At 46.6% G+C, this 13,713-nt stretch overlaps 1 protein-coding gene across 6 annotated transcripts in view; it reads left to right on the forward strand.

Moving 5' to 3' along the window:
- Window positions 1-4,041: 4,041 nt before the first annotated feature.
- The window catches only part of EGLN1 (egl-9 family hypoxia inducible factor 1), a 57,927-nt gene continuing 48,255 nt past the window's right edge, over window positions 4,042-13,713 (forward strand). For 5 of the 6 annotated variants that reach the window (XM_072755977.1, XM_072755980.1, XM_072755979.1 and 2 more), the window contains exon 1: window positions 4,066-5,309. In XM_072755977.1, the coding sequence (XP_072612078.1) occupies window positions 4,380-5,309 (930 nt within the window). In that variant the 5' untranslated portion in view covers window positions 4,066-4,379. Of the gene's footprint in view, window positions 5,310-13,713 lie in introns of all 6 variants that reach the window. The other variant, XM_072755982.1, reaches the window with a different exon arrangement.

The following is a 13,713-nucleotide window of genomic DNA, read 5'->3' on the forward strand; positions in this document are numbered from 1 at the left end:
AAGTCACTTTCTAAAGAATCCTTAGTAGACAGCAGAGCTGGCTCTGCGCACGTGGGGAAGCACACAGCTTATGTGTGCATCTGGCAGAAACCCCAGTACAGAGAAGAGCAGGTGCTATTTCCCAACGACACCTATTTGTGCGCGTCCCAAAACTATAGTTAGAAAATGGCTCCGATTTTTAGTCGCTTTCCCAGAACTCAAAGATCGTCTTCCTGTTTATCTTGGTGGGATGCCTATGTTATACTTGTGATTTTTCTGTTCTCTGTGACATATTAAAACAAGATCGTCACAGATGGGGAGACAAGAGGTCATTAGTTAACAATCAGATGTTTGATTTTTATTTCCTGAACAGCAAAGATACTCTCTTGTGAATTTTTAACAGATTTTTAGAGGAGAAATGGGGCTAGTCCCCAGAAGGAAAGTTGTTCCTTGGGCTTTCCTCAAGAGTCAACACAGCCATTTTTAAATCATTTCCTCACTTAACTGTGTCCTGGGCATTCACTCTCAGCTTCGTCTCAGTCTTAGTAAGTCTCTTGTCAGTTTGTGGTGGTTACTGCTTTATAGTCTACGTAATAAACATTGCCAGAAGATTGAAGGGAAGCCAGATAGGTGGTTGGTTAACTTTGGCTCAAGCCAGTGTAGTATGGAGATGGCAGCACTTTTACTTTAATTCATCCTTGGGTTTCTAGAACAGTTGATCTGGATTAGGTTGGGTGCAGGAAAAAACTTGTTATAATTCCCAGCTTTGGGAGACACAAGCCTTTGTTCTCCCCAGAGTATTAGATAACACTCCTAATGCTACTAATCATATAATCCTGAGAATTGGGAGGGACATTCATTCATTGCCTTACTTTTGTTTCATCCTCTGTAAATGAGCATAATAAGAGTACCCACCTCATAGTGTTTTTATGAGGATTAAAGGAATATTTGTAAGATGCTTAGAACAGAGTCTGATGTAATAGTAAGCACTATATAAATATTTATAAGATAAACTCCTACATGACAATGTAAATATTCTTTGTAATATCTGAATAACTAGTAACTGCTACAATGCTGGTAGAGTTCCAGAATCCTGTTGGTGAACTCTATCAGTGACTTCTGCATTGCCAGCAGATGGTTAGTGAAACCTCACGGACTTGCAATTAGTACACAGGTTACTGAGCCTGAATAAATGAAAATTCAGAAATTGTGAATCTTTTGAAATAGTTGAAATAATATTTGATATTTGCTCTGTTCATGACAATTTTGGAAGTGTATTTGACTGATTAAGTATTTTCAAGGCATACGTGTTCAGTTTGTGATTTTGTATACTTAATTGGAAAAGAAAGCTAATGAAGATTGTCATATGGACATCTGTTCTTTTAACTAGGTATCAATGAAGGACGCCTGGGTGGCTCAGTGGTTGAGGGTCTCTCTTCAGCTCAGGTGGTGATCCTGGAATCCTGGGAGGAGTCTTGCGTGAGGCTTCCTGCAGAGAACCCTCTTCTCTGCCTCTCTCTCTGTGTCTCTCGTGAATGAATTAAAAAAAAAAAAAAAAAAAAACTAGGTATCAATGGAAATACAATGAAAAGAGCATACAGAGATGTAAACACACTTGTTTGCACACCCATAGACCTTACTAGCAATTTTTTAAAAAGATTTATTTATTTATTTATTCATGATAGACACACACATACACACACACAGAGAGAGGCAGAGACACAGGCAGAGGGAGAAGCAGGCTCCATGCCCGAAGCCCCATGCGGGACTTGATCCCGGGACCCCAGGATCGTGCCCTGGGCCAAAGGCAGGCGCCAAACCGCTGAGCCACCCAGGGATCCCCTAAATAGCAATTTTTAACAAAATTGTTGGACTACTTTTAGTACCTACAAATAACTAAGAAGAATCAAGTGTTTGTGGAATAAGTATTCCCCAGTAATGTTCCTGCCCCTGAGTGAGAATAGTTAAGAATCATTTATAATTACTAGAGCAAAAGGAGGCTAAGAAATATTCGATTTTACTTGTATTGGAATTATACTTATGTAATTTACGTATATCAAAAATGTTTTAAAGTTTGCCTTTTTAAGCCATTGAATAGCTTCTTTACAGTTTTTAAGAGTTTAACTAATTTGCTTGGAATCTTGCTTGGCGCAAAAGGCAGACCTGGCCATTCCATTTTCTTTGTTCCCATCCAATCCTATCCATCACTCTCCTACGAAACTCTGTCCAAATTCTAGGTTGTCATTATTTGTTTATAGGTCTACCTGCCCCCCCACCACCACCCACACACACACACACTGGACTATATATATATATCTGCCAAATGTACATAATATAACTAGTTCATTTGTGTGCCATGCAGCATGTTTCTAACACCTTTGTTGAAGAGCCTAATTGGCAGTATCTGAAACAATATTTTACCGTATTTAATAAGGCTCTGGTAAAGTTGGATACACAACTGAGATTGATCCAGATCTTGATTCTTTCCACAAAGTTGGGCTTTAAGTTTGGTTTGGAATTTGAAGCTCCGTCTCCCAAAGTCCAAGCTGATTGGAATTACTGTCCTGTTTCACCAGACTGGATCCCCGGGATACTGTTTATTTATATAGAAGAATTCTGTGACACTTTCCTGCATAGTTGATGAAAAGCTGTGATGTTTTTGATTCAGGCCGGTTTTTTTAAAAAAAGAAAATCTATAAAGTCGTTTATAATTATTCCCTATATTCTTCTGCCTTGGACCCACACCTTTCAACTCTTACGTGTTAGGCGTCAAGGCTATCATCTCAAGGGCCAATGAAGTTACTTTCCACCTATTCAGCTACGCAAGCCCAGCACAGCATTTTCCACATTAGCAGGTGTTCGATAAAAATCGTGAAAACCCAAATTGCAGCTCTTTTTATTCTCGGAGTAAAATCTTTGGCTTATTTCTGATAAGGTTTTTATGTCTCACAAAACAATGAATTGTGTTCATCAGCGTAGAAGATTCTACCGAGATTTTCTCTAACTTAAAAAGTCGTTAACGTAGCGTTCTCATGGACTACCGGAATCTATCCCACTGTCAGGTTAAACCCGTCTGTTTGAATTTAAGGGCTTGAATGCGGGTACCGGAGCCACCACTGACTAACTTGAACTTGGTAGCCAGAGGTTTCTTCGGAGGGCCTGACACTCAGCAAGATTTCATGGGGCTTAGAAAATGTCTTGTTGTTGCTGTCGTCGTCGTCGTTCCAAGTGAAATTCCAGCGCCCGTCAGTGTGGCTCAAACGGGGCACAGGGGCTCAGGCCAACACCCAGCGGTGCTTATTTTTGTTCTCGACCCCTTGAGGCCTCGACACAGAGGCTGTGTCGGTGTCATGGAAAAAGCAGCCGTGGAATCTGACGGAGCCTAATTCCTGGCCGCAGTCCCAGTCCTGCGCGGCCCTGGGCAAGTGACTTGACTTCTCTGAATTTCCGTTTCCTCCGGTGCAAAGCCGGGGCTGCGGGGCCGCCTCGCAGCGCGGGCGGGGGCGCGCCCGAGCAGGCGGCGGGTCCGCCCCGAGCAGCAGCCATCTTCCGGGCCCGCTGGCGCTGCCGCGCGGCCGCTCTCCCCAGCAGGTGTAGGCGCCGGCCGGGGCGCCCCGCCCTTGCGTCCTCGCGGGCCTGCCCCTCGGCGTCCCCGCGCGGGCGGCGGCGCGGCGGCGGCGGCGGCGGCGGCGGCGGCGGCGGCGGCGGCGGCGGCGGCGGCGCGCGCGCGGCCTCCGGGTCCCGGGCCCGCCCCGGGCGGAGCCCGCAGAGGGGCGGGGGCAGGGCGCCGCGCCCCCGGCTCGCAGGCCCAGCCCCGCCGAGTGCGGGCGAGCGGAGGCGGCCCCGGCGCCGCCCGCGCCGGAGCGCGTGTGCGCGGCCGCCGCCCCCTCGGCCCTCCTCCCGGCCCTCCCCTCGGCCCCTCCGCCCTCGCGCGCCGCCCGCCCGGGTCGCCGCGGGGCCGTGGTGTACGTGCAGAGCGCGCAGAGCGAGTGGCGCCCGCACGCCCTGCGCTCCTGCACAGGCCCGGCGCGGCAGCCGCGGGCGTGGGGGCGGCGGCGGCGGCGGCCGAGGCGGCGGCGGCCGAGGCGGCGGGGCTCGCGCGCCGGGGCCCGCGTGCCCGAGCGGAGGTCGCCGTGCGCGGCGCGGGCCGCGGTCCCTCGGCTCGCGGCGGCGATGAGGCGCTGAGGCGGCCGCCGGCGCCGCGCGGCCGGCCCCGAGGACGAGGACGAGGGCGAGGGCGAGGGCGAGGAGGCGGCCGGGCCGAGGGCGCGGGGCGCCGGCCTCCGTCAGGCGGGCCGCGGCGAGCGCATGACGCAGTGACGGCCTCTGCCGCGGCGCCCGCTCCCCGGCCCCGGGCGAGGCCCTGTGGCCGCCCCCCGTCCCGCTCGGCCTCCGCCGCCATGGCCAATGACAGCGGCGGGCCCGGCGGGCCGAGCCCGAGCGAGCGAGACCGGCAGTACTGCGAGCTGTGCGGGAAGATGGAGAACCTGCTGCGCTGCAGCCGCTGCCGCAGCTCCTTCTACTGCAGCAAGGAGCACCAGCGCCAGGACTGGAAGAAGCACAAGCTGGTGTGCCAGGGCGGCGAGGGCGCCCCCGGCCCCGGAGCGGGCCCGCAGCGGCACCCCGGGCCCGCGCCCGCGCCCGCCGCCCCCGCGCCGCCGCCCCGGGCCGGCGGGGCCGGGGCCGGGGCCGGGGCCGGGGCCGGGGCCAGGGCCAGGGAGGCCAGGAGGGCAGCGCCGCGCCGGGACAGCGCCGCCGCCGCCGAGAGTGCGGGCCCGCGGGCCGCCGGGGACGCGGCCAAGGCAAAGGCCAAGCCCGCGGCCGACCCCGCGGCGGCTGCGGGCGGCCAGGGCCCGGCGGCGGCGGCGGCGGCGGCGGCCGAGGCGGAGCCCGCGAAGGAGGAGGACCCGGAGAAGACGAACCTGTACCCGCCGAGCGGCCCGCCGGGCGAGGGGCTGAGCCCCGGCGGCGGCCTGCGGCCCAACGGGCAGACCAAGCCGCTGCCGGCGCTGAAGCTGGCGCTGGAGTACATCGTGCCCTGCATGAACAAGCACGGCATCTGCGTGGTGGACGACTTCCTGGGCAAGGAGACCGGCCAGCAGATCGGCGACGAGGTGCGCGCCCTGCACGACACCGGCAAGTTCACGGACGGCCAGCTGGTCAGCCAGAAGAGCGACTCGTCCAAGGACATCCGGGGCGACAAGATCACCTGGATCGAGGGCAAGGAGCCCGGCTGCGAAACCATCGGGCTGCTCATGAGCAGCATGGACGACCTGATCCGCCACTGTAACGGGAAGCTGGGCAACTACAAAATCAACGGCCGGACGAAAGTGAGTGAGTGCTAGGGGGCTGCGCTGGGCGTGCCTCGCCGGGAGGCCCCCCCCCCGCCGGGCGCCTGGGGGCGCCGGGGCCGCCGGGGGCCGCCGGGGGCCGCCGGGGGCCGGGAGCGTGGTTTCTCTTTGTAAAAGTGGTTTTCCTCTGGTGCAGCACCCCTTCGGGAGAACGGATAGAATCCAGACAAGTGTTCCTCTAGGTAGCCCCTTTATCCGCGCCCGCTATTTTTCACTCACTGCCCGTCTACAAGCGTCTCTGATTGCATGGTTTTGTAGCTAAACCTAGGACCCTTCCTTGCACTTTGCTCCCCCCCCCCCTTTCCTATTTTTCCTTTTCCAGTGCACTGTTCGTCAATTCAGACATTATTGGAGCGTTAGCCTCCCGGTTGGGTCTATTAGACTAGTAGAACCCAAAGCAAGTGCTGCTTCTGCATCTGCCTTGTGTTTGCATGTACCCCTAAATTCTCTGTACGGTGTTGGAGGTGCTCATCAGATCTGGTTTACAGAGTGGAATGCTGTTTGGTTTAAGACTCTGCCAGCCTGACCGCGAAAAGGTAAATTTAAAACAAGTATGTAGTCGAAAGACTCCTCGCATTCTGGAAGAGCTTGGCTGCTCCCCTCCTTCTCCTTGCTCCTCTCCCCCTCCCTGTCTCTACTGTTCTGAAACCCACCACAAAACGGAGAAAGAAGTATTTCCGTTTTTAGACCTTGCAGTGTAGGTAGGTTACATTTTTAGCATAGGTTTCCTTTATTTGCTTTGTTAATACAATCCTTCTGTTGAAACAGAACTGTGTGGTAGCTTCCTGGAGAAAAGCAAAAAAACAAAAAACTAAACCCATGGAATTGGAGCAGGAGGGAGGGCTCATTCTAAAGTCTCAATTTGGTGGAATCTCTTTGTTTTCTCTTTACTGTTGTAAGTTTTTTCCCCCAACAGATTCTTCTGCTGGTACCTAGTCTGATCCCCCTTTCCTTCTCTCTGTGGTAAGCAGGAGACTCTTCTCTCCTTAATACTCTCCCAGTTCTTTTTCATTTTGCTTGCCTGGTCTTAATCTTTTCTTTGTATCCAGCTCCTCTCCAGGCCGCCCCACTCCACCCTCCTCCACCATCAATCTCTGTCTGATATTTTGAGTTTTAAGAGCTTGTCTTAGGAGATCATCACGTGTGTGTGTTTGTGCACACACACTGACTCTTCCCACTAGTTCTTTTGTGTGTTGTCAGGGCATCTCTTTTGGCAGTCCTTATGGGTGACTCTCAGGCTGCCTGAAAGGCTGAGCATAAGGCAGTGAGGAAAGTTCTAAACATGAACGTTTTGTGGGGGGAAGAAAAAGCCTAATTAATATATTGCCATTCATTACTAGATGAAGGCACATGTCTTAATATGTAGTTTAAAAAAAAAATCAATAGGCGTTTAATATTAAGCCGAAAGAAAAAAAGAGGAGCTTGTTTAGATCTCATTCTCAGTCTTCAATGAGAGTTTCATTTATGTTTAAAAAAAAAAGAAAAACAACTTTGTCATGGATCAAATCTGAATATAGTCATGAACTCTAGAGCAGTTCATGGGAATATCAATATAGCTTGAGGGAATATCAATATAGCTCTCTGCACACTGACCAGAGTCATTAGTTGAGGTATAAACTTAAGGCGAAGTCCTGTAGAAGTTAATGTCCTAAATCTTCTTTGATCTGCTTTCTTTGGTTAATTTAGCTTTCCAAGTTAAGTCCTCTCCTGTCCCCACTGTTTTCATCTGTCCTCAGGGAGGGGACAGTAGTCAGCCTAGCTCTTAGAGGAGTTGCTTCTCATGGGGAGGTTGTTGGAAAATACCACCTTATTCGTCAGGCAACCCAGTGGCTGAAGGGAACAGTATTTGGGGTGGTGAGCCACTTGAGTGCATGTATTTTATTTAGTTTTTTGAAAGGGATTTATTTATTTGAGAGCGTGTGTGCATGCAGAGGGGAGGAGGGAGAGTGGAGGAAGAATCTTAAGCGGACTCTCTGGCTAAGTGTGGAGCCTGATGCAGGGCTGGATACCATGACCCTGAGCTTGTGACCTGAGCCCAAACCAAGAGTCATCGCTTAACTGAGCCACACAGGTGCCCCAAAAGGACAGGTTTTAAACTCTTTAGATTGATCTTATGCTTACATTAATTTTTGGCACACAATTTGAGAATCTATGAATGATTTTAGGGAATACCTTTCATTGTATTTGATGGAGAGAGTTTTTGTTAATAGTGTTTAATCGTGTGATTTTAGTATTCCTGAGAAACCCAGAGATCTTGCTTTGGGGGAATGGGAAGGCAATAGGATTATTAGCCACCATGTATTGAGCCACCATAATGTGCTAGACACCAGAGTAGGCCCAATACAGACATGATCACAATAATCTTACTCCTATGCAGTAGGTAGTAATATTCCTAATTCACGTTTGAGGATATTTCAGGTCAGACTTGGTTCAGGCCTACCACTTAATGCCCGACTTCATGTGGGATTCAAATGTAGGTCATTTATCAAGCCTCAGGCTTTTTCTTTCTTTTTTTTTTTTTTTCTTTTTTTTTCTCAGGCTTTTTCTACTACACTCCACATAGGTAGGATATTAGATGAGCTGTAGATTACTTAGTATACTACTGGGACTAAAATTTGATATATTTTATTGATGGCGATAGCATTAGCCTTGTATAGGAATAACTGTACTTTATGGTTGGCTTCTATAAACTTTTTAATAGATGACTACACAGTGTCTACTTCAGTATCTGAAAAGCCACTTAATTGTTAACCCATTTGAATCATGCTCATTTCAGTGTAACTTTTAAGAGAGGCAGAATATGGGTATTATATATGGGATTGAAGAGAGGGTCTTCTGTTAAGAATTTTGTTATTCTTTACAACGCTATAGTAATTTAAAAAGTCACTTGCCTCAAATATGTAGTTTTTCTCACTTAGATTTTCATAGCAACACTGTAAAATAGGTAAGAACTGTTGATATACTATTCCTGTGTGTGATTTAGAAAGATGAGCCTCAGAAAATCATGCAGCGTACCAGGACTTGTGTTGAAGTTTTCTGACCAAAATTCGGTTGTCCTTTTTTATTTGTATTATCTACTCTGAGTGGTCTTTGTGTGTATGAGGGCCTGATAATCAGATGATGTATAATTTGGCTGTGGCTTGCTCAGTGTTCGGCTTTGATTTCCCCCAGGCTTCTACTTTAGAATGCTTATCTGGCCCCTTGTTTGTCCAGCTCCTTGAAAAGAGGAACCACAGGCGAAGGATGAAGTAATGCACGAGAACACTGATGTAACTGAGCTTCAGTTTCCACTTTCTCTGGCCCCTTTCTCGGGATTTTCCCTATTTTGACCTTAAACTGACCTTTGATCCTTTTTCCTTTCTCACACCCTTTAGCTGGCGGTGGTGTTCAGTAGGAAGAGATCATGGTCTGATGATTGGTGAAGAGTAGTGTCGCGTGGGCTCAAAGAAATCCTAGGTGGCTTTACTTGGGTAGAGGAAGAAAAGGAATGCAGACCAGGGATCATGGGAAAATGCACAACTATTCAGTTGGAGCTTCTCAGCTACTTCAGAGGAAAAGATTGGCTTGTTAGAATAAAGATACCAAAATCATATATGTATTTTTGGAATTCATCCAAAACTTACTCTGTTCAGTTAAAATGTACAAAAAGAAAAGGAGTGATAAAATGGGTTGAGTCTAATAAGCAGATTATAATCCTATGATTTTTCATTAGTGTGACAGTTGGTCAGCTCTGGCTGATGATGGCTTTCAGAGCAAAGAGTAGAATGAGGAAAATCCTGTTGCTTTTATATCACTACTGGAGAGATGTGGTGACAATCCTTTCAGATGTTACAAACAAAACTTCCTTCTCACTCTAGTTCTGCCACTTTCTCTATACTCTTGGCATCCACAATGTACAAAAAGGAGTGGCTTGTTTAATGTTTTAATAGCTCTATCAGTCTTAAAGATCAAAGTCTGTTATTCCATATGTGAAAAGGTAGAAAACATTGCAAGTGCAGTAATAACGGTTTCTCACAGTGCTTTACCATTTTAAAAGTGCTATGTGTGTACTGCAACAGCAGTCTTCATAGGTTGTGACTGAACCAAGATCAACTTTGTAGGAAAACATTTGGTATAGTGAATTCATTTGCATGTAGTTCACAATATAAGGTAACTCCTTTAACTGTAAAGGAATTTTATTTTAAATGGAAAGGGTTTCTGTTTTTTTGCATGTTTACAACTCTTCGCTCATCTGTTGCTTAGTAAGCTGCAAAAATACCCTGCAAGGACTTAGTCACATGGGAGGATGACATCTGAACATGGAAGGATGGTGGACTTTGTGCTGCTGTTCCATCTGGCTGGGATCCTGGATCTACCCCTACTCCTGTGTCCTTGAGCCAATTGCCTAATAATTCTGAGCTTCAGTGACTCCATTTGTACAGTGGTGTTAAATCATACTTGCCTTTTCTGCCTTGCAGACTTGCTATGAGGAGTACATGTAATTATGCATGTAAAAGCACTTTAAATTGTAAAGCCCATTGTGAAACTGTCGTTAACTATTTACTTATCTTGGGTAGCCCTGGTGGCGTAGCGGTTTAGCGCCGCCTGCAGCTCGGGGTGTGATCCTGGAGACCCGGGATCGAGTCCCACATTGGGCTTCCTGCATGGAGCCTGCTTCTCCCTCTGCCTGTGTCTCTGCCTCTCTCTCACTCTCTCTGAATGAATAAATAAATAAATCTTAAAAAAAAAAAAACTACTTATCTTAAAATTTTCCTATTTTTCTGATTCTGTCTCTAAGAGTTCTGTGCTATTCCTATCTTTCCCCCTTATAAGCTAGAGGGGAAAAAGACGGAGCATGATCACCCACCCATTTTTGATCTGACCACTCCCTCCTCCAACACATACATTTATTTTTATTTTTTTGTTAATTTTAGATTTTATTTATTTATTCTTGAGAGATGCACACACAGAGAAAGACACAGGCAGAGGGAGAAGCAGGCTCCCCACAGGGAGTCCAATGCAGGACTCGATCCCAGATCCCAGGATCACCCCCTGAGCCAAAGGCAGACGCCCAACTGTTGAGCCACCCAGGCATCCGCATACATTTCTTTTTAAACAGAGAAAATAAGTCCCAGAGAGGTTAAGTGACTTGTTCAACAACATAGAGCTACTTACTAACAAAACTGACTGGCATTTGATGCAATAGATTCTTATATCTGCGACTTTATGCTGCACTGCATGTAAAAATGACATATTCCTACTTAACTAATTGTGGTATTATACCATTTTTGAGAATTGCTTGAACATTTATAAATTCCTTTTTCTTCTCCCTCTTACTCCTCTCATTATATACTTTGGCTTATCTGACATTCTAGCTTAAATTTTCCTCCTTTAATTAATTTCTCTCTAATTTCCCTAGAGTTCTTTATTCACCTTCTCTTTCCTCCAGCATTAAAGCTATTTTCCTAAAGCTGGCCTTCCCTCTCTTTTTGCTTAGTAGGAACTGTCTTTCCACTTTGCATTTCTGATTTACACATTCATTCTCTCTTTTCCTTTCCTATTTTTTTTTTTTTTCCTATCAGGCTGCAAATCTACCTTTGTTTATCTTCTCCAATATTTTCTGAAGCCTGTGCCTTTCTGGCATGCCATTGGATTGATGTTATCAGCTTAGTTTTTATTCAGTTTTTTGCTTTAGGCCTTTAAAGTGACACTAAATGTTTCAGTCTCCCTTTCACTTGAACAGATGCTTAGATGGTTTTCATAGATGCAGTTTACTACTATGCCTGCCTTTTTCTGCTGTGCTTGTATTCTACCTACTTTCCCACTATGCCCTTGTTCTGCACCTGAAATGCTGTTTATAATTACAGGATGGCATTCATATCATTTATGAACCATATTCATAGCTTGTCTTTGACGGTTATTGCAGCTAGAACCTTTCTGTTCTAAAAGACTAAACAAAACAACAAACAGAAAACTGACAAATGGTTAACCGAAGTCCTTCCTTAAAATACTTTTTTTTTTCACACTTGTATTTCCTAGTCCAAATGCTGAACTGTTCTGCCACCTTTATTGGAATGTTTTATACTTCATTATCACATTTTCCCAGAACCGATCCATAGTTCTGTTTCCAAAGATCTCAGATAGTATCTGTAGCCTCTATTTGCTCATTGAGACTGCTATAAAATTTTCATGAGTTTGGAATCCTCATTTTCCTCATTCAATGTCCCAAACCCCATTTCATTGCCAAGGCAAAATGTACATACTCTTGGTTCACCTTGTTGTGTTCTCTGAGTCCTCTTTGATAGTCTTTTCATTCATTTGTTCATTCACCAAATATGAAGTGAGTACTTGCCTTTTCTAGGAGCTAGGAATCTGAACAATGACACCACCAAAAAACCCTCATTCTCATTGGGCTTAAATTCTGCTTGAGGTAGGCAAGAAGTGGGAAAGATAGTCACTAAATAAGTATATAAGTAAATATGTCACATGTTAGGTGGCAAATATTAAGGCAAAAAATAAACAAGGACAGGGTGACAAGGGGGTACTCTTCTCTTAGGACCAATAAAGTTATAAGATGGTATTTAAGTAGGCACTTGAATGAAGTGAGGACCTGGGTTATGTGGATACCTGCAAGAAGAACATTCCTAGTGAAGTCATTACATAACAAATACAGTGGCCCTGACATGGAATATGCCAGATATGTCAGAAAACAAGAAGGAGGCCGCTGTGGTTACAAGAGTAAGGGAGGATCATGGTAAGAGCTTCGATCCATGAAGTGGTGGGTTAGGAAGTAAGATCACATCATGTAGGATTTTGCCTTGTAAGGCATGGCAAGAACTGTGGGTTTTACCCTAGGCGATGGGAAGTAACTGCAGACATGGGTTCTGGGTATATATAGAGTCAGTGAGATTTGCTGATGGATTTAATGTGAGGTCTGAAAGACAGGAAGGAGTCAAGAATAGGTTTTTGGCTTGGACAATTGGAAGGAAATAATGATTATTTTGTCTTGCCCTAACTCTTCTGCCTTTCTTCTCTTGCCCCACTTTTTCAGTTTCCATTTATAGCAGGTGGTTGACACTTATTTTGCAGCCAGAGCTACAGAAAAAAAGTTCTCTGCTCTTCCTTTGCACATTCCTTCAACTTGGCTGTGCTTGCTGCTACTGTTGTTGACCTTACAGCCCATCCTTTGTCCAGAGGCTTCATGGCTTCTTTGCACACTGTGCTCTCAGCCCTGCGATGGGGGCTGCCTGGCTGCCTGCAGGAATTACTGCAGGAAATCTTGCAGCATTTTGGGTGCTGTCAGCCAGTGTGGCCGTTCTGTCTTACATGAATTGCTCACTTAAGATGGCTTATAGAGACCTATAGTAGTAAGTAAAGAGGGGATAAATTTAGGATAGCTTAGGCTCCATATTCAATGATCTGAAAAAGTACCAGAGGTATAGGAATTCTCATCCCCTTGCTTTGGAGTCTGACACTGGAATTAGAAATAAAAGTACCAACTATCAAACGGGAACTTGATTGTGTAAAAATTAGAATATTGTATCGAGGACTCTGAGGAGATAGGAAGCCTCACTTTTGACGCCAGAGTAAAGGAGCAGCACGGAAATATGGATAGACGTTAGGTTATCATATATGAAATGGTTCTTAAAATTTTAAACCTGAAAAGTCAACATGAGCTATAGAATCCAGGAATCAATACTTTCAATTCAAATAACTTCAATTTAAGACTGAATTTTGCAGACCTCTGTTTCAGTTTTCCTTCTTTTCGCAACTTCTAATTGTAGTTTTCTTCCTTTTTTTTTAAGATTTTATTTATTTATTCATGAAAGACAGAGGCAGAGGGAGAAGCAGGCTCCATGAAGGGAGCCCCATGTGGGACTCAATCCGGGGATCACGGGATCACGACCCCCGCCAAAATCAGATGCTCAACCGCGGAGCCACCCAGGTGTCCCTGTAGTTTTCTTCGTGAAGTGAAGCTCATTTCTTAACTTTCTCCTCATCATTGTCAGAAGCCACAGGCGGGAACAACTTGAAACATCCACTTGTATTAGTTACCTATTGCTACATAACAAACTACCCCAAACCCTGGTGACTTTAAACAAAATCTGGGCACAGCCAAGCTTCATACTCTCTTTCACTCTCCCTTACCGTGCTGGCCAGGGTTTGTGGTTTCCTCCCAAGGCTTGAATGGGGTGTGTCTGCTTCCAGGCTCACTCAGTGGCCGTTGGCAGCATTCATTTTCTCGTGGGTTGTTGGACTGAGGACCTCAATTCCTTGCCATGTGGGCCTCCAACACAGGAGCTCACTCCATCAAAGTATGTAAGCCAGAAACGCCCTAGCAAGACTGAAGTCCCAGGCTTTTGTACCCTAACCACAGAAGAGACACCCATCACCTATACTGTAT

Source organism: Vulpes vulpes, chromosome 4 (assembly GCF_048418805.1).
Source record: "Vulpes vulpes isolate BD-2025 chromosome 4, VulVul3, whole genome shotgun sequence".
NCBI classification, from domain to species: Eukaryota; Metazoa; Chordata; class Mammalia; order Carnivora; family Canidae; genus Vulpes; species Vulpes vulpes.